Source organism: Cydia amplana, chromosome 24, assembly GCF_948474715.1.
Source record: "Cydia amplana chromosome 24, ilCydAmpl1.1, whole genome shotgun sequence".
In the NCBI taxonomy this organism is placed as follows: domain Eukaryota; kingdom Metazoa; phylum Arthropoda; class Insecta; order Lepidoptera; family Tortricidae; genus Cydia; species Cydia amplana.
Genome location: NC_086092.1, coordinates 6,704,120 through 6,726,228, shown reverse-complemented (window position 1 = coordinate 6,726,228; position 22,109 = coordinate 6,704,120). Strand labels below are relative to the sequence as shown.

Here is a 22,109-nt window from a genome sequence, read left to right as displayed (position 1 = left end):
TATTAAATTTATATGATATAATTATTTGTTACTCATTTTACATAGTAGTATTCATCATTTCGCCTAGCTTTCATAAATGAACAAATTTACTTTCTTAAAATTATGCACTCTCTTCATCGCATTTGTAAACTCTATGCATACCCCTCACCTATAATGAAAAGTCTACCTTAGTGTAAGGCCTGAGTGGACGCTCGAGTTGAGCGTGCAGCGGGGCGGGGCGTGCGGCGTGCATGTTAAACAAATGCAAGCGTATAGGAGCGGCCTTAGTGCACGCTGCTCACATCACGCGTGAGCCCGACACTACGCTGCACGCCCCGCCGCACGCTCCGCTTATAGCACTTGCATGTTGTATGTACCTGCACATAAATGGTTTGATAATCAAGTGTTTCACCTAATGTAACATTTGATACTTTAAACTAGTTGAAATATTTTGACATTATATCTCTCGTGTCGAATGATGGTACCTATGACAGGGATTCCTGCCCCCATTTTGGTGGTGGCCTGGTGGGAGTACATAGATTTTTACCTCACTGACTCTGGCAAATGCCCTAGAGGCTGCCATTTCTCTAATATAATAATACCTATGACAGTTCCTCTTTTGGTTGGACGCAACTTAAAAAAGAATTGGAGCAATATGTTTTTACCGTATTTTTATTACTTGGATGTACTGGGCTAAACTTCCAAAAAATGTCTAAAAATATTTTACTTGACAGCTAATTCATATAAAAATAAACTGTCATAGGGACCGTTATTCGACGCGGGAATAAAGTTTTGACTTATACTAATTCTCATGAAATAGACTAAATATTGATTTATTAAATTAGATCAAATAAAATGTCAAATATTTTTATAGTTTTTTGGTGGTTTAGTTTATGTTTCAACGGATTTTTAACTAAATTTGATAAAAATTACAAATCTGTTTCATTTTCTAAACTATGTCTTAGACATAATTTTCTATTTTATTGTTTGCTTTACTTATTTTCCTTTCATTTCTTTTTGTTCCATGTTATTATTTGCCCGCTTTCGATGTTGTACTCTTGAAGGCCAAAAGGCGAAAACATGAAGAGATTGAGAAACAGAAAGTTGAGGAGCAAGTCAAAAAACAACAGGTTTGTATTAACATTAACCTAACCTGGGGGGGGGGGGTATGGACATCGGATGATGGTAGCATGATGTAGGAGGAAACGGGGTCATTCGAAGCATGATTTTTGGATGATTTTAGGGAGGGGGAGGGGGGTAAAAATCGACAAAAATAGATAACGTAATTTATGAACAGTCCCTAGACTCACGTGTTTTTAGTCTCTCGCGGCACTTGTTTTGGAGAGCCTAGGTCTCCATTTTCAAGCACTAACAGTGCATGAGTGAGTCGGGTCACGAACGGCGCGCGTCACGTACTGGTTTGAACCCGCGACCTCCGGATTGAAAGTCGCACGCACTTATCGCTAGGCCACCAACGCTTCTGTAAAGGCTTCGTCACAAAGGCGCGTTTTCCGGGCGCGGCGTGAGCGGGGTGCGCCGCTTTTACATACAAAACGCTCACGCCCCGCTCACGCCCTGCCCGGAAAACGCGCCTGTGTGCCGAAGCCTAAGTGGAGTGTGTGCAAAAGTTAGAAGCGACGAAAGAGCTTGTAGACGGTCTTACCTATTAGACGGTCTTACCTGTTAGACGGTCTTACCTGTTAGACGGTCTTGGCCACATTGACCGTTGAATGTAGTTTGGTTGTGTTGGTACTATTGCTTGTTGTTTTTGTATGGTTTGGTTTGTTTCGGATTTATTGTGTGGATGTACCTATTTATTTATACGATAGGAATCATGTTATACCGCGTCGTTTTTTATACCACGGTGGCAAATAAGCATACAGCCCGCCTGATTATCCCCGCACCGTTTTCAATCAAAAAAGGACTTACTGATGCTTATCAGTAAGGACGCTTTATTAACCACCGATAATAGGGTATTTGACTGTATTTAAAATAAATTGGGGCATTATCTATGAAAAGGAACCTTATTGTCGATGGCGCTTACGCCGCACAGTGTTGCGTGGCATTGTATTTATATCGGAGCATCGTTAATAATAGCGTAAGCGCCATCGACAATAAGGTCCCTTTTCATAGATAACGTCACAATTATTTTACACCATGCATGAAATAAAGCCCCAGAAAATTAATAGAGAAACGTAGACGGCAGTTATTTTTATACACAATTTCTATTTTAAAACCCGTATAAAACTGTAAAGAGTAGGTAATTTGATCGTGACGTCACATGCTAGTGTTTCATATAAATTCCATAGTAGCCAAATCGTTTTGACATTTCGAAAAAAGAAACTAATTTGACTGGTAGTCAAATACCCTATAGTACCTTTTCCCGGCGACCGTCACATGTGGTGCCTTTGTTGCAGGACAGGGAAGTTAAACGGCAACAGGCCATGCTGCTCAAAGAGCAGGTAAGGTCAATTAAAGGGACACTGGGCTCCTAAGTGTAAGGCCTGATTGGACGCTCGGAGCGGAGCGTTCGGCGGGGCGTGCAGCGTGGCTGTGGGCTCACTTGTGATGTGAGCAGCGTGCACTAAGGCCGCTCCTATACGTGCGCATTTGTTTAACATGCACGCCGCACGCCCCGCCCCGCTGCACGCCCAACAAGAGCGCCCACTCAGGCCTTACACTTAGGCCCAGTCATACAAATGAAAAATCCAAAATTTGCCACTGAAATTTAAACCTACAGTGCAGGGAATACAGTTGATTTTATTTTGTTTGAAAATCGAACGAAACAAACGCAACTCTGTTCCAATTCAATATGATTTAAATTTCATTGTACTGGATAAGTCCTATAGGTAGGACCTTGGGCCTTAAGAGGCTATGTTACACTTGACTGTGCTAAACATATATCAATTACATATTACAATACATATGGTGCTACTTTACCGCACTCGTGCGATAATTAAGTACATTACGTACCTATGTCGAAAATAGTGTTTTAAAATTCGCCACTCTTTGCGAATTTCCTATTTTTCGCACTTGTGCCGTAAATAACTAGTACGATACACGTGCGAATAGCCAATTCGAACCTCACTTCGGTCGTGTTTTAATTTACCGTCACTCGTTGTGAACTATCTATTCGGTAATGTTTTAGAGGGTGCTAAATCGTTTTAAAATACATTACATTTATCAAAAACACTACATTTATTTTGACAGCTAAATGTGTTACTGTACGGCGCTGTATGTTTCGTGGTAACGGAATTGTCAAATTATAATGTCAACTTTTTACGGCCAAAGTTAGTGCATAGTTTTAGGGCGTCCGCTAGATGGCGCGGGTGCCATTGCAGGCACAGAATAAATAATAGTACTAGGTACAGAAGATTCACTCTCTAACAAAACGCGTCTATTACGGCAAATACGACCACTAGGTGGCGCAAGCGCGAGCAGGCGTCCGTTCTGTAGCGGTGCGCGGCAACTACTATGGCTAGACACCAAAATTGGTGTGGGCCGCATGTACTTGTAGGTACTTGTAGCGACGCGAGGAAATCGCGGAGTGAGCCACGCCTGTTGTAGGTAAAATCCGTCGCACGCGTCAGCGCCAATTAGCGTTGCTCATACTATTTTTTGTCAACCTGCTCACCTGCTCCGTGCAATCGCGCCACCTAGCGGACGCCCTAACAAATCTAGGGGATTTTCAGTTTTCTTGCACTCTTTGACGAAATGTTCACTTTAAACTCTCGCGTTTTGTACACATATTTAATTACACAGACGGGTCTTTGTTGGGACGTCAGTCTTTCCGTGACCACAGCTGGTGCAACTCAGCTGAAACCTCGGAATTAAAGGTAAAAACAATGAAATTATATCGCGGTAGACCCGTTTGTGTAATTAAATATGTGAAATGTTTTGTGTTAACAAATTAAAAAGACGACAAACATAAATGCGTTGTTCGGGTTGTTCCTATAAAATCCACTTCTTTACCTTGCAATTGTAACCATCATGCTGCTTACGCTCAGTGGCGCCCTCTGTAGTATATTACATGCCTAGGGCAGTAAAGTAAGAAATGTCTCAGATCACATGGAGTTGCCAACCAAGGCGAAGCCGAGGTCGACAAACATGTGATCTGAGGCTTTATTATTTACTGGCCTAGGTGTGTAATGTGTATACTATTGTTGTGTTCTACGGAGCCGGAAAGCGGCAACCTCGTTTAGCGCAGCGTGTCGAAAAAAATTGTTATTTTATACGTGGTAGTTGCGTTTTTAGGGTTCCGTAGCCAAATGGCAAAAAACGGAACCCTTATAGATTCGTCATGTCTGTCTGTCTGTCCGTCTGTCTGTCCGTCCGTATGTCACAGCCACTTTTCTCCGAAACTATAAGAACTATACTGTTGAAACTTGGTAAGTAGATGTATTCTGTGAACCGCATTAAGATTTTCACACAAAAATAGAAAAAAAACAATACATTTTTGGGGTTCCCCATACTTCGAACTGAAACTCAAAAATTTTTTTTTCATCAAACCCATACGTGTGGGGTATCTATGGATAGGTCTTCAAAAATGATATTGAGGTTTCTAATATCATTTTTTTCTAAACTGAATAGTTTGCGCGAGAGACACTTCCAAAGTGGTAAAATGTGTGTCCCCCCCCCCCTGTAACTTCTAAAATAAGAGTATGATAAAACTAAAAAAAATATATGATGTACATTACCATGTAAACTTCCACCGAAAGTTGGTTTGAACGAGATCTAGTAAGTAGTTTTTTTTTATACGTCATAAATCGCCTAAATACGGAACCCTTCATGGGCGAGTCCGACTCGCACTTGGCCGCTTTTTTTTTTGTTGTCCCTACACTTTTTTTTCAAATTTGGGATTTTTTATGTTATTTCTACTCAGAATCACGAGCTCTTTCTATCCTAATAGGAGAAAAAAAACTGTCTTAAGGTTTTTATTTCCATTACGTCACCATTTTTCATAGACTTTGTATGGCGTCCGCGGAATGGAAAGATCGAAAATTGTATGGAAATTTTGGGACACTTTTTTTCTCCTATTAGGATAGAAAGAGCTCGTGATTCAGAGTAGAAATAACATAAAAAAACCCAAGTTTGAAAAAAAAGTGTAGGGGACAACAAAAAAAAACCCCCAGTTGTGTTACGATCCGGTGACTTTAAAATATGCAGGTGTTGCGTTTATGTATGTCGATTTTGTGTGTGTTTGTGTGGTTTCTATATGTGTATATGTGTTCTTGTTTTCCATCGTTGCTGTCTCCGTGGGCGCAGCAAAAGTATATAAGCGAGGTAATACATAATAAGGCATGCGACTTTCGAAGCTTGTGGCATTATTTTGCGGTTTACATGGTTCGCACTAATATGGTTTTACAGGCATGATAAATAGACTTACCATCCGGAGCTTTTGGTTCTTTGGTTTACATGCTTCGCATTAATATGGTTTTTCCGAATTTAAAGTTTAATTTAGCTTAATCCTTGTGATTTCCCTCTTACTTAAGTCATGCGGTGAAATGAATCTATTATAGTATTTTTCAAACAATTCCTGGGATTAGTTGCTAAGCGGACCCCAGGCTCCCATGAGCCGTGGCAAAATGCCGGGACAACGCGAGGAAGATGATGATGGGTAGGATGACAGCTGTCATTTTAATAAAATTTAGCGAGAATTGGCGTTTTTAGGTCATCCTACCCGAGTGTAAAAATACTATAATTCTATCTTTAAGTCTTGCTATAATAAAAATAGACGTACAGTCAGCAGCAGAAGTTGCTAAGCGGGCGAGGTGTTCAAAATTACCTTGACACGCTCTTATCTTCTTAACAATAAAGTCGTGTCAAGATCATTTTGAACACTTGGCCTGATTAGCAACTATTGCTGCTGACTGTATACTCAGTACACTGTTATGCTTGATTTCTAATTAATTAATTTAATTTTATGATATTTTTTTATTTGTTAGTAGGTATACTATTTTTGTATGATTATGTAATATATTAATCCATAATGGCCATTTACTGTCCTTAGCTAAACCTTGCCTCCATTCATAACGTTATACAGGGTGCTTCCTGTAACAGGAGCAATAAATTAAACTGTATGCTGTACTCCTCAAACTGACCGACATTTGTTCAGCAACTTTTGAAAATAACTCGTGTTTTGATTTTTATTACACTTTTAAGTTTATTATAAGGCGCAATGTATTGCAAATTTTGTTATGTTTAAACTGTGACAAGCTGACAAGCAACATCAAACACACTGATGTCAGCGTACATTGAAGGCAATATTTATTTTGTATGAAAAAGAGGAAGTGTAAAGGATTCATAATTTTTAAAAGTTGCTGAACAAATGTTGTACAGTTTGAAGAGTACAGCCTTTAGTTTAATTTATTGCTCCTTTTACAGGAAGCACCCTGTATAATACAATTAACTTAAGAAAGTGACGCAAACATTATTGTCCACAGGAAAGAGAGAGACGGCGACAACACACGACGTTCATCCGGCAACTGGACTCGCGGAGGAGATGGGAGGAGCGAGAGAGACGGAAACACCAGAACCTACTAGACAGGCTGCTGGCGAAAGAGAAGAAGTTACAGCAGAGGAGGAAAGAGATGGAACTACTCGCTGAACTAAGGTAAGAGAGAGACGGCAACACACGACTCATCCGCCAACTGGACTCGCGGAGGAGATGGGAGGAGCGAGAGAGACGGAAACACCAGCATTATTCGTGATGCATTTTTATTGAATGTATTATTTGGGTTAATCAACTTTTTCTTGTCACACGTTGCTATGGTTACGGTCTCCTGAGTCACTCTTAAAATTCTAGGTTTTTCGAATTTAAATGAACCAAACTTGCATTTTATGGTAGTTATAAGACCTTTCCATAATGGGACATCTACTGAGCATGTTAGTAGAACATGGTACAGCAGTTCTTCTAACAATCTATGCTACTGTTGTCTCCTCGCTGATGGGACAGAATAACAACAAGAAATAGTTGATTGACCAATTTGTATGTGTACGGCCGCCATCTTGGAATTCAGAACTACAGTCATACAGTGTTGGCCCAAATAACTTAATTAGGTTAGGTTACTAAGCTTGACTGGAGTTAAAACGATACGTAAGATCAATGTGGCTAATTCCGTCATAGGGACTATTCCGTCTACTAGCGTTTTTCTCGAACAACGAACAAAATTGATAAATTGATAATTTCATCAACAAAGCAGCGATTGCTTTTAGTTTCAGCAATCAGAAGCAGATGGTATTTTTTCCTACGATTGAAAAGCAAAGAAATATACGGAATAGTCCCTATGACGGAACGAAAAATACATCATAAATTATGGAATTTTCTTATAGAAAATACGACGTATACAGTCTTGGCTCTATAACCATTCAATATATTGTTTCGATGGCTGTCTGTTTTCCAAGTGTAAGGTATTTCTTTCCTTCGAGTAATATAGTTTCAACTTGTATTCTTCCCCAGACGACCTCAGGAAGACTCCACGCTATCAGATCAGAAGCCCCTCCCCACCCTAAATAGGGTCCCTGGCTTGAAGCTGCCCGGCCAAGCCATGGCCGATCTGCTCCAAGCGTTCGAGTTCATACACAACTTCGGGCAGACACTAGGATTCGGTGAGAACCCAACATAATCAGGACTCCACAGACCTCAGGAAAACTCCACACTATCAGATCAGAAGCCCCTCCCCACCCTAAATCGGGTCCCTGGCTTGAAGCTGCCCGGCCAAGCCATGGCCGATCTGCTACAAGCGTTCGAGTTTATACACAACTTCGGGCAGACACTAGGATTCGGTGAGAACCCAACATAATCAGGACTCCACAGACCTCAGGAAGACTCCACGCTATCAGATCAGAAGCCCCTCCCCACCCTAAATCGGGTCCCTGGCTTGAAGCTGCCCGGCCAAGCCATGGCCGATCTGCTCCAAGCGTTCGAGTTTATACACAACTTCGGGCAGACACTAGGATTCGGTGAGAACCCAACATAATCAGGACTTCACAGACCTCAGGAAGACTCCACGCTATCAGATCAGAAGCCCCTCCCCACCCTAAATCGGGTCCCTGGCTTGAAGCTGCCCGGCCAAGCCATGGCCGATCTGCTCCAAGCGTTCGAGTTTATACACAACTTCGGGCAGACACTAGGATTCGGTGAGAACCCAACATAATCAGGACTTCACAGACCTCAGGAAGACTCCACACTATCAGATCAGAAGCCCCTCCCCACCCTAAATCGGGTCCCTGGCTTGAAGCTGCCCGGCCAAGCCATGGCCGATCTGCTCCAAGCGTTCGAGTTTATACACAACTTCGGGCAGACACTAGGATTCGGTGAGAACCCAACATAATCAGGACTTCACAGACCTCAGGAAGACTCCACGCTATCAGATCAGAAGCCCCTCCCCACCCTAAATCGGGTCCCTGGCTTGAAGCTGCCCGGCCAAGCCATGGCGGATCTGCTACAAGCGTTCGAGTTTATACACAACTTCGGGCAGACACTAGGATTCGGTGAGACCCCAACATAATCAGGACTTCACAGACCTCAGGAAGACTCCACGCTATCAGATCAGAAGCCCCTCCCCACCCTAAATCGGGTCCCTGGCTTGAAGCTGCCCGGCCAAGCCATGGCCGATCTGCTCCAAGCGTTCGAGTTCATACACAACTTCGGGCAGACACTAGGATTCGGTGAGAACCCAACATAATCAGGACTTCACAGACCTCAGGAAGACTCCACGCTATCAGATCAGAAGCCCCTCCCCACCCTAAATCGGGTCCCTGGCTTGAAGCTGCCCGGCCAAGCCATGGCCGATCTGCTCCAAGCGTTCGAGTTTATACACAACTTCGGGCAGACACTAGGATTCGGTGAGAACCCAACATAATCAGGACTTCACAGACCTCAGGAAGACTCCACGCTATCAGGTCAGAAGCCCCTCCCCACCCCAAATCGGGTCCCTGGCTTGAAGCTGCCCGGCCAAGCCATGGCCGATCTGCTCCAAGCGTTCGAGTTTATACACAACTTCGGGCAGACACTAGGATTCGGTGAGAACCCAACATAATCAGGACTCCACAGACCTCAGGAAGACTCCACGCTATCAGATCAGAAGCCCCTCCCCACCCTAAATCGGGTCCCTGGCTTGAAGCTGCCCGGCCAAGCCATGGCCGATCTGCTCCAAGCGTTCGAGTTCATACACAACTTCGGGCAGACACTAGGATTCGGTGAGAACCCAACATAATCACGACTCCATTGTCCATTGTCTTTCACCTGTTAGTGTTTGATCCTTTCGCATTTTCTCAAAGGTTAGCAGGAAGAGATCCCTTTTAGGGATAAGTTCGCCTTTGTACATAACATTCTTATTTTTGTTTTGTTTTTGTCCGTTTTATGTAAACCTGTTTATGTGCAATAAAGTGACATACATACATACATACATACATACTCCACAGACCTCAGGAAGACTCCACATTATCTGACCAGAAGCCACTGCCTACTCTAAACCTTAATATCTATAAGTACTTACCTATTTTTGCCCTGATGATATTAAATGGCTCGGTTTAAACATTTAAAAATCTCAATCCAAGACTGCCTAATATTCTCGGAAAAATCAACATACTAAGTATTGTTCGTAAGTCGCTATCATAGAATAAATAATAGTACTAGGTACAGAAGATTCAGTCTCTAACAAAACGCGTCTATTACGACAGATATGACCGCTAGGTGGCGCAAGGGCGAGCAGGCGTCCGTTCCTTAGCAGTGCGCGGCAACTACTATGGCTAGACACCAAAATTGGTGTGGGCCGCATGTACTTGTAGATACTTATAGCGACGTGACGAAATCGCGGAGTGAGCCACGCCTATCGCTATCTAGTGGAATGGCTCCAAATGCAAACTTAATAGATAGCGTCATCTACAACAATTCCTCACAAACATATTCGGATGCGGATTTTTAAAGGCTCACATCCGACGATGCGGATGTCAAGATAGATACATAAAAAACGCCAAATATTACATTTTAGTCATTTTTATTTCAAAAAACCGGCCTAGTGCGAGTCTGACTCGCGTTCCACGGGTTCCGTACATTAAGTCCCACTCACGCTTGACTGCTCATTTCTATAGGTTTTTTTGGCTAATGACTAAATTACCTAGCAGTCTAGCACTTACGCTGATGCTAAGACGTTCCTGTACCTACCTGTTCCACATCCGCATCCGCATTAAACTCCGCATCGATTTTATACGGGTTGCGGATGCAGATGCGGATGTTGAAAATAATGCGGAAGTTCCGCGGTTGCGGATGCAGATGCGGATATTCGCAACATCCCTGTATTAAATAACTACATAATAAGTACAACACATTTTTCTTTCCAGATGTGGACTCAATCCCGTCCCTGAACACTTTGCAAGCGGCGCTGCTGCCTGCATGCAGCCCCGAAGTGGAATTGGAGCTGATGCAGGTTCTGACACATCTCCTCGTCTGTGCCATCGGTCAGTACGTCATGGGTATTATGTAGCGTTGGCTTAAACTGGACCGTTTTCTTAAAGTATAAAGCTTTGGATTCCTCCGAAAACGGTGCCGTCATATTACGGCCGCTATATAGCGTTGACTGACGTCACTAGAACGTTGTCTATGTAAACAAGATGGCGCGGTTTCCTAGACGGCGTTAAGTTACGTTGATTGTCAACGTAACGTAAGATGACGGCCGTCATGACCTTGTCGATAGTTTCGTGAACGTTTTATTAGATAGCGGTGACGCCATTTTGAATAAATGACACGAGATTTGAATAAATGATTCCGTACTACGATTATTTTCCTCTTCTGATGATATTTCATCCTCCAAGTAAATTATAGATGATCAAGCAAATCTTGTCAGTAGGAAAAGGCGCGAAATTCAAATTTTCTAAGGGACGTTATCCCATCGCGCCTACATTTTTCAAATTTGCCGCTTTGGCCTTGGTGGCTGACGGTGTGTTATGACGCCGTGGTACTTTCCACATGTCGCCACCGTAAAGACGGCCGTCTTTTGCGGCCGCTATATGACGGCCGTCATATGACGGCACCGTTTTCGGAGGAATCCAAAGCTTAAGCATTGAGAATTTGAAATAGAGGCGGATTGTCAAAGTAAATTATGTCGCCACAGTAAATTCACTGCCATCTTTTGACAAAACATTAAAACTGTTAGAACGCCATTTGACTTTGACACTTATTTTTTCACTGATATGTGTTAATTTGTTAAATATTGAAATTAACGCCATCTACCCGAGAGTAGGCCAAAGGTAAAGCGCAATCTTTTCGAGCGATAGCGCCATAACCTTTGGCCTACACTCGGGTAGATGGCGTTAATTTCAATATTTAACCAATTAACACATATCAGTGAAAGAATAAAGGCTTCGTCACACAGGCGCGTTTTCCGGGCGGGGCGTGAGCGGGGCGCGCCGCTTTTACATATAAAACGCTCACGCCCCACTCACGCGCCGCCCGGAAAACGCGCCTGTGTGACGGAAACTTTAGAGTCAAAGTCAACTACTAATAATACTCAGGAAAACTTTCAGCTTTATGGATGACGTATTTTAATCATATCCATATTTTAATCATGTATTTTTTTTACAGAGGACCCCGGCATTCCGCACCCAGGACGTCACACAACATTACTAGGACACGCTCTACGTATGGGCGACATTACTGAACACAACCTTAGCGAGGTTCTCCGTATATACCTGTACGCCAACGCGACTGGCGAAGTCAAGGCATTGACTGGTAAGTCGACATACATATATAGGACATTACTGGGACATGCTACGTACGGGCGACATCACTGAACACAACCTCAGCGAAGTGCTCCGTATATATTTATACGCCAACGCTACCGGCGAAGTTAAGGCATTGACTGGTATACGCCAACGCTACTGGCGAAGTCAAGGCGTTGACTGGTAAGTCGACATACATATATAGGACATTACTGGGACATGCTACGTACGGGCGACATCACTGAACACAACCTCAGCGAAGTGCTCCGTATATATTTATACGCCAACGCTACTGGCGAAGTTAAGGCATTGACTGGTAAGTCGACATACATATATAGGACATTACTGGGACATGCTACGTACGGGCGACATTACTGAACACAACCTCAGCGAAGTGCTCCGTATATATTTATACGCCAACGCTACCGGCGAAGTCAAGGCGTTGACTGGTAAGTCGACATACATATATAGAACATTACTGGGACATGCTACGTACGGGCGAAATCACTGAACACAACCTCAGCGAAGCTCCGTATATATTTATACGCCAACGCTACCGGCGAAGTTAAGGCATTGACTGGTATACGCCAACGCTACTGGCGAAGTCAAGGCGTTGACTGGTAAGTCGACATACATATATAGGACATTACTGGGACATGCTACGTACGGGCGACATCACTGAACACAACCTCAGCGAAGTGCTCCGCATATATTTAGGGGGAGAGCCAAAAACAACAATTTTTTATATATGTATACGATGCCTGTTTTTGAGAGACAGCATCTTGAACATATACGCAATACAGAAGAAACGACATTAGACTTGCTTAGCGTCTAAAAGTACCCGCATCATAATTATCACGTGATCTTGGTGGGGGTTGCGTTAAAATCACCAAATATCACCAAGTTGGGGGGGTCAAAAATAGGCCAAATATGATCACATGGTTTCTGGACGACCCCTTAATAGTATTGACGACTGTACACAACACTTATTTTGGAATATTTTTAAAGGTCTATCTGCGGAACGGGAGAGAGAACGGCGAGTCGCAGACCACCATCAGACTGACGCTGAGATCCAACAAACAGTGTCTACAACCAAAAATGGTGCTTACTACGAGCATCTGCACAACAACAATACATACAAACTGTCTGGTAAGTCTTACTTTTTTTTTTTTTTCAAATACAAATAATCAGGGGTCGGACAAAAAGTGCGGATGACGTAAAAATGACGTAATCTTGCACACAGGATGATGTTTGAGTTTGTATTTAAACTTCCGTGTGACATGTAGTAACAAAGTAGTATTAATGAAGTAACAAAATAATCGTAAATAAATCCATGGAATTAATAATACAGGTGGTAGGGTGATGTAGTGAATAAAATAAATTTCACGAAACTTGCCACAATATTCGAGTAAAGATGACATTTTAGAGCGTTTTCTTATACATTAGTAAATATAAATTTTAGCTAAATATAATCGTGAAGATACAATAGCTAAACAATAACGAAGTCAATTTATTGTTCATCTGATTGACAATGTGTCAGTCAAAAACGTACTTAAGTACTCATTTCAAGTGGCGATATCGTGTAATAAAGAGGTTGATAAATGATAAGTAATAATTGTTTATGAAAATCAAAAATACTATTTGAAATCATCCTATAAGTGGTTTGACGTCATCCGCACTTTTTGTCCGACCCCTGCAAATAATTTATTATCATAAAGAGTTGTATACATGTGCAGAAAAATGTCTATCAGACTCCAAACTAGGCTGAGCCTGTATCTTGGAAGTCTGCGAGAACGATTGACAACAACTATATTCAATTTTTAGGGTTCCGTAGCCAAATGGCAAAAAACGGAACCCTTATAGATTCGTCATGTCTGTCTGTCTGTCCGTCTGTCCGTCCGTATGTCACAGCCACTTTTCTCCGAAACTATAAGAACTATACTGTTGAAACTTGGTAAGTAGATGTATTCTGTGAACCGCATAAAGATTTTCACACAAAAATAGAAAAAAAACAATAAATTTTTGGGGTTCCCCATACTTCGAACTGAATCTCAAAAAATTTTTTTTCATCAAACCCATACGTGTGGGGTATCTATGGATAGGTCTTCAAAAATGATATTGAGGTTTCTAATATCATTTTTTTCTAAACTGAATAGTTTGCGCGAGAGACACTTCCAAAGTGGTAAAATGTGTGTCCCCCCCCCTGTAACTTCTAAAATAAGAGAATGATAAAACTAAAAAAAATATATGATGTACATTACTATGTAAACTTCCACCGAAAATTGGTTTGAACGAGATCTAGTAAGTAGTTTTTTTGTATACGTCATAAATCGCCTAAATACGGAACCCTTCATGGGCGAGTCCGACTCGCACTTGGCCGCTTTTTTTTAGGTACAGCGCTTAATACTAAAAGTAATTACTACAGTTACAAGCTATAGGATACAAAGTCAGAATTTAGGTAAAACTTTCGCGGGTTGAACATAATTATGTCGATACGTTCAACAACACCTTATTGCCGACAAATACAATGCCGCGCGACGCTGTGCGGCGTAAGCGCCATCGACAATAAGGTCCCTTTTCATAGATAATGCCCCATATATGTATGTATGTCACTTTATTGCACATAAACAAGTTTACACAAAACAGAAATAACAGAGTAAAAGGTGTAAGTATATGTACAAAGGCGAACTTATCCCCCTTATAAAGATCTCTTCCAGCTAAACTTTGAGAAAATGAGAGAGGAACAAACACTAAAAGGCGAAAGACAACTAAAAATGAACATATAACTATATTAAAATTACATGGTCACATAGTCTACATAGTATTATAGAGTCATAGTTTACATAGTCTTTCCTGTACCTGTGTTGTGTACAATAAAGTGATTACTACTACTACTACTTTCTATTTCTGGGTACGAGATTACAGACCATCATAACCTAAATCTAGCCGGATTTTTTTACATATTTAAATGACTAATTCTGTCTCTGTTTCACTACCCTTATCTTGCAAATATGTTAATAAACGTTGGTATACTGCAGTACCAGTTAAACGCGCCTAAAGGCTTATTGAAAAATTCTTGGACATTTACCTCGCGTACTTTAAATATGAATGTCTATTTCTTTTTTACAGAGGCCCTCCGCGATAAGCCGTTCCTAGCCCTCAACGCGACTACAAAGTCCGCCATCTTGGCTTTCCTATGCAACGAGCTGCTGCAGAACAAATCCGTGCTGCGGCAGATCGACGGAGCCCTAGACCACCTGAATCAGCTGAAGAAAGAGCGGTACCTTATGGATATGAAGATACGGAAGTGAGTTGGCCGTTTCAGTAGTTATATAATTAAATAATATCCGATGATTATTGAGTTTTCCTGCCCGTGTAGGGTTAAAAAAGAAACTGGCCAAGTGCAAGCGGACTTGCGTTCCAAGGGTTCCGTACATTAAGTCCGATTCACGCTTGACTGCACATTTCTAATATGTTTTCCTGTTATCTATAGGTAAAGACTATTTTGTGTATTTTTTTCAAAATTTTAGACCCAGTAGTTTCGGAGATATAGGAGGGTGGGGGGTCGGACAGACAGACAAACGCACGAGTGATCCTATAAGGGTTCCGTTTTTTCCTTTCGAGGTACGGAATCCTAAAAATTACCGGACTTACCAAAATAGGGCTCAACAGTGGAAAGATGAGAGTTAGGCAGTAGAAAAAGTTAGGAAAGATATGTACAATACTATTAAGTACAGGTCGATTCAAGAGCTGGCACGAGTGCATGAAAATATGTACGCGTGTATCACATCACTACATAGTATAAAACAAAGTCGCTTCCCGCTGTCTGTCTGTCTGTCTGTCTGTATGCTTAGATCTTTAAAACTACGCAACGGATTTTGATGTGGTTTTTTTTAATAGATGAGAGTTATTCAAGAGGAAGGTTTATGTATAATTTGTCAACCCGTGCGAAGCCGGGGCGGGTCGCTAGTTAACCAATAAAATGGTGGCTCCGACTGTATACCGATACAGGTGTCACTCATACAATGAAAGCTTCGTTCAATCCATTCGTGCTAGCTTTCGTAAACCTAGCGTCGACCTGCACGTATTGCGGGTTTTAAAACTCATTTTGCATCTGTTAATTTACCCCATAACAGTACGCCGTATGCTATTACAGAGTAGACATATTCGAAGTAATCTTATTTTTAAGGCTTTTTATTTATAATTGGCTTTATTACTTCGCTTTTGCTGAGGCAAGTGGGTTTAGTATAAAAATAAAATCTTTATTTGTTCCCGAGTCTTGGGTGTTTTCTATGTATTTGTATTAATTTGTATATATCGTTGTCTGAGTACCCACAAAACAAGCCTTCTTGAGCTTACTGTGGGACTTAGTCAATCTGTGTAAGAATGTCCTGTAATATGTATTTATTTATTAAGCTTAGAACAAATTTAAAAGTGGAAAAATTACTGTCTTGGTTGAGACTTGAACTCACGGATCGATACTCCAGCGCTCTGCCATCTGAGCCACCAAGACCTCATCCATAGCCAGCAAATCTTTCCACCATATTATGGGTCTAGGGGACCCTAGCGACATCTACCGTAAGAGCGTTACACTTCTTAAACGGCTACCGGCGGCCGGTTAGTAGCATCGGTCGCAGACGTTTCTGTTTGTAAAAAAATTAATTATAGCTGGTCAACCAAATCTTGTCAGTAAAAAAAGGCGCGAAATTCAAATGTTCTATAGGACGATATCCCTTCGCGCCTACATTTTTCAAATTTGCCGCGTTTTTCTACTGTCAAGATCTGGTAAAAAAATTAATTATTTAATTATTTATTCAACAGAGTACGAGTCCTCCACCAACGCAAGCAGCGAGCAGAGCAGACTGAAAAACAGCAACTGTTAGCCTTGGAAAGAATGCAGCGGCTGGTGGAAGAGAGTACTGCAAGTCTTAATCGCGCCTCGCCTCAATCGCATGAGGATGGTATGTTCCATCATCACCAGCTACTTTAAGCCGAGTTCAGATACTTGTGAGCACCTTGGCTGCTCAGATATATCTGATATGGCACTGTAATCATTTTATGCCCGCGACAGTGACATGTATATACACGTTTTAAAGTTACACATGCACCTATGAAAACAACAAACGACTTTTACTGATAAATATATTATATAATTCCGTATGAGGTAAATAAAGTCTAAGAAAAAAAAACGTGCCTCCGCAAAACATGATAAAAAAATGCTTGAAAAGATGGCGCCATACCTTTGGCCTACACTCGTGTAGATGGCGACACCGTTTGATATTTAACAATTTTAACATATATCAGTGAAAGCATAAGGATCAAAGTCAAATGACGTTCTAAAAGTTTTAATCCTGTATCGAAAGATGGCAGTCAATTACAAAATTTACTTTGACAATAGGCCTCTATGCGAAATTCTCTTTGTTAGGTTGAGTTTAAAAACATCCTAACTAATTTTAGTATAGTATCAGGATTTACAAAGTAGTTTTTTTTTAACTCTACGAGTACCTATGTAAATTAGTATAGTTTCAGGCCTTTTTTTAATCTCTACATATGTAATAGTTATAATGACTATGTATTAACAGTATAAGTGTTTTGGCATATCTAGAGCTGTAAACTTATACCTGTATTTATTTAAAGAATAAATAATAATAAAGAATAATAATAAAGAGTATAGTTTGTAGCTTTCTAGTAGACCCCGAAGGCTAATCCTATTGTCTATTGTTCAGTAAAACCGCACGTGCTACTTACCTGCAAAAAAGGGTCCTAATTATTCTATTTGGCACCTGAGCGCGGGCTAGTCTAACGCTCAAAAAACCAGTGTAGGTGCGCTCTCCGATAACGCGCCTTTGTTACGCATCTCGATGACACATTTTAGACTGGTTCTGTAGCGTTCGACTCGCCGGCACTCAGTAACCGAAGTACCGATTTTTTATGCAGGTGGTTGTGGCACGTGCGGTTTTACTTAACAATAGACAATAGGATTAGCCTTCGGGGTCTATTAGAAAGCTACAAACTATACCTTCACTTACAGAGCAAGCGACCCCCGAGAAAGACCGCAAAGATGACAAGGAATCCACCCCCGAAATCGCCCCCTCCCCTTACAAGGAGGAAAGCGACAAAGACCACTCCCCCCTAAAGGAGGGGAAAAAGGAGCCTATGAATAATAATAAGGAGGAATGTTCCCCTCACGACAATAAGGTTGACAAGGATAGTGTGATGGGGGATTGTGATGCGATATTGAGCGATTTGGAGAGTGAAGGAACACAGCCTGAGGAGGTATGTAGGGGTCTCTTTGTTTCCCATAAAGTTTTAAGTCATAATGTATTGTTTGTCATAATTATCATTAGTCATAAAACTGAAGCCGTTAACTATTCACGATTTTTGTAAGGTTAGGTTAGTTTAGGCATAGAGAAAAAAATACATAGAGTGCTCACTCCATACATCAGTTTTAGTACCAAAAAGACTTAGCATCTAGCATCGAGTAGCGGAACTATCAGTACTGCTACTTGACAATAGATGTAGCACCGACCGGAAAGTCTTATGCTGTTGAGGTAAGACTTTCCGGTCGGTGCTACATCTATTGTCAAGTAGCAGTACTGATAGTTCCGCTACTCGATGCTAGATGTAGACACTGATAGTAATAGTCTGAACTGATGTATGGAGTGAGCACTCTATGTATTTTTTCTCTATGGTATAGGTTTGTTTTATGGCAATTTTGAAAAGTGACGCGTTTCTGAACCAAATGAATTATGTTATGACTAAAGAAAATGTGGGCAAACAGTACATTATAACATAAAACTTTTTGGGAAACAATAGAGACCCAACGACAATATTAGAGATTATATTTTTTTAATTTTCATAATGATGTGATGTGGCTAAGATACCGTTAAATGAATGAAAATTTATAAATAAATAGGGAATACTATACGAAACTCTGCGTAGGGGGCGCCACTACCACAATCCATTTGCTGAGGGTCTACCGCGAAACAAGATAACCCAAATTTCGTTATCTAACCTCTCTATCCCTTTTGCATATTGGAGCGATAAAGAGGCAGATAAGATTACTAAATTTCGATTTTCGTGTTTCCCGATAGGCCCTTTGTAAACAAACCACATTGATGCATTAATGTCATATTTAATAGTCTGAAAACTTGTCAAAAAACCGTTTAAGGTACAGTATGTATAAGCATAGAGAAAAAAATACATAGAGTGCTCACTCCATACATCAGTTTTAGTACCAAAAAGACTATTAGCATCTAGCATAGAGTAGCGGAACTATCAGTACTGCTACTTGACAATAGATGTAGCACCGACCGGAAAGTCTTATTGTAGTGAGGCCACACAGCTGATCACAGCTGATCAGCTGACAAATAGATAAATTATAATTCTTTTCACGCTTCAATAATAATCGGTATTCCAATGTAACTCGAGACGACACAATTATGATTCATTGCGATTTTCCACATGATTGAACTCAGACAAAGGATGTAAATTAGTATATAAGGCCAACAGTTTCTATTAAAGTATTCATTATTTACCCGACTATAGTGGTGTTACTTTCTACCCTTCCGCATCATAATTCATGGCGACCCTGCCAGTCGGGCTGCTTGAGGCAGCCCCAGTTTAGACGCCGCCCAGTAGCCCAGCCAGCCAGCCAGCCACCCAGCCAGTCAGTCAGCCAGCCAGCCAGCCAGCCAGCCAGCCACTACCAACACCGCCTGTGCCCAACAGCAACCACCAGATGACTACAGGGCATGACGAGTGCGGCATGCGCGCGCCGGCCGCCGACGCCAGCGTGCCCCCGCACCTGCGCTACAACACCGAGGCCGCCCGGCTCCGCACCTTCAAACACTGGCCCAAGAGCATGAAGCAGAAGCCCGAGGAGTTCGCCGGCTTCTACTACACCGGCCAGAGCGACAAGACCAAGTGCTTCTACTGCGACGGAGGACTCAAGGACTGGGAGAAGGACGAAGTCCCGTGGGAGCAACACGCGCGTTGGTTCGACCGGTGCGCGTACGTTCAGCTCGTCAAGGGAGGAGATTACGTCCAGAAGGTCATATCGAAGACGTGCGTCGTCCCCAAAACGGTACCCAATATGAAAACGAACAAGTAAGCACACCAACTACTTAAGATTATTATATCGCCTTATTAAAATTATCAGTTAAAATTAACATTAAGTATAATATTAATCAAATCCATACTTTATCTATCTATGGGAAGATAGATCTATAATCTTAATAATGTATAATCTATTCTTTAAATATGCAGATTCGTCTGCGAGCGATATTCCAAATTCTACTATCTATTTATCTATTAATACAATTTTAATTAATTTACGATTACTACTTTATGACGAAAAACAAAACATGAATACATGTAAAAAAAAAAAAAACAAAATATACATATAAATACATATTCACCAGTTAACCACAAGTAATTAATTTTAAAGTAAACAAAAAACAAAAATATATTTTTCACAGTAAAAAAAAAATGGTTATATATGTACATATAGATAAAATTAAATATCAACAACTTATTAAAATAAAACAAGTAATAAAACATACATATAGATAAAATTAAATATCAACAACTTATTAAAATAAAACAAGTAATAAAACATACATATAGATAAAATTAAATATCAACAACTAATTAAAATAAAACAAGTAATAACATCAAAACATTTTCTAATATCCATCAATAATTTCAACCAGTGCATCATTCGTTGATTAAAACAAATAAACAAAAATTTAAACAAACAATACACATATAACGCGTCGCATGGTTAACTTAAAAAACTTTACACAATCAGCAACATTAAATAATTAACACGGGGGTGCATTCCATTATTCCCATCTTTGCAATTAACTTAAGTATATTATATATTTTAAAGGCCACAACATAAAAAAAAAAAAAAAAACCCCTCGACAATAACACTAACATTGACATCATAATAACATCATTTAGCTTCAGTAAAAACAAAACAAACCACTAACCCACCACCACCCATAACTAACAATAACACTAAACATTAACATCCTAATTTAGCTTCGTTTAAAACAACAACAACCCACTGACCCACCACCACCCACTACTAACACTAACACTAACAAACTAACCTAATATTTCAAAACAAAACCCATTTCCCAAAAGAAAGACAAAACCACTAACAAACTAACCTAACATTAACTTTGACTAGCTGACAAACACTAGAATCTACTATTTCACACATTAAACAACATCACTTATGGTCTTTTCAAATTATTATCCAATTTAAACATTAAAAAGTTAGCTTTCACACCATTTGGTTTTCAATGGGTAACATATTTAATATATTTTTGCAAAGGCCCTATTAACCAGTTACAAATTAATTTCGTGTTTTCAAAAAAAAAAAAAAACCCCAAACAAATCATATCACTATTGCAATTAATCAATCAAATTTTTATAGGAAAAATAGAAGTATTTTATTTGTCAGCACTTCATTACTATTCCAAAACACATTATTATTTTATACATGAAAACATTACTTACACAGAATATTATTATTATTTTAGGTCAAATAATTACAGCTTACATACACTTTAATACCTTTAATGCGAATTATAATCATTTTTTTTTAAATATTATCTGTTCGATTTAATAATTTGATTTCATTTTTTTTTATTGATTAACGATATAACTTATTTCTATGGCATGTAGTCAATCTGAGTACATATTTTGTTTTTAAATCTAAAGTGGATAAATAACAATCTTACATTAACATACATTAACTTACATTTATATATCAATAATATCCAATCCGCGAATCTACTACATAACTAATGAATTATTGCATAAAAATAAGAAAATGCCATCAGCCACTCACCACTCTCATATAAGTACTTATAACAAATATAAGGAATAATACAAAAATTTAATTAGAATAACAATATTCACATCCAACAAATTACCAGTAACAACAAAACATACAAAGTAACACAAACATATCAACACTAACTACTAATCAACTTAAACATATGATTAATGGAATGCACCAGACTTGTGAAGGCCGCGTCACGCGTGCTCGTCACACGTCAACCAATACGGAAGCACATGCAACATATGCTATGTCATCTAAAATTTCGAGTACATAGAAACAAGAAAAAAAAATAACCACAAAAAAAAAAATATACATTTGACGCATTAAAAAAAAAAAATATATAAAACTAGAAATTATTCACAACACGTAATGTGACGATAAAAGCAAAATTTAGGTATTATACGAGTAGCTATAAAAAAAAAATATAATGAAAGAAATAAAATAAAAAGAAAGGAAAAATATAAATAATACATTGAGAGAGCTAAATCAGATAAGTGTTGCAAACAAACAATTAGCCTGATCACCTAAAAGTTATTGCGACTCTTATATG

General features: G+C 40.0%; 2 protein-coding genes across 2 annotated transcripts in view; both read left to right on the top strand.

The window, feature by feature from the left end:
- Nucleotides 1–22,109, top strand: part of LOC134659272 (uncharacterized) — a 107,490-nt gene that overhangs the window by 41,367 nt on the left and 44,014 nt on the right. Inside the window, exons 22-32 of the mRNA XM_063514923.1 lie at nt 1,044–1,109; nt 2,397–2,441; nt 5,245–5,262; nt 6,423–6,592; nt 7,439–7,587; nt 10,324–10,440; nt 11,564–11,710; nt 12,709–12,849; nt 14,830–15,007; nt 16,522–16,661; nt 17,732–17,976. Of these exons, the coding sequence (XP_063370993.1) occupies nt 1,044–1,109; nt 2,397–2,441; nt 5,245–5,262; nt 6,423–6,592; nt 7,439–7,587; nt 10,324–10,440; nt 11,564–11,710; nt 12,709–12,849; nt 14,830–15,007; nt 16,522–16,661; nt 17,732–17,976 (1,416 nt within the window). The remainder of the gene's footprint in view (nt 1–1,043; nt 1,110–2,396; nt 2,442–5,244; nt 5,263–6,422; nt 6,593–7,438; nt 7,588–10,323; nt 10,441–11,563; nt 11,711–12,708; nt 12,850–14,829; nt 15,008–16,521; nt 16,662–17,731; nt 17,977–22,109) is intronic.
- LOC134658967 (death-associated inhibitor of apoptosis 1-like) lies at nt 19,228–19,813 on the top strand. Its single transcript, XM_063514573.1, has one exon. It carries the CDS (start codon nt 19,442–19,444, stop codon nt 19,811–19,813), a length of 372 nt encoding a protein of 123 aa, XP_063370643.1. The 5' UTR covers nt 19,228–19,441.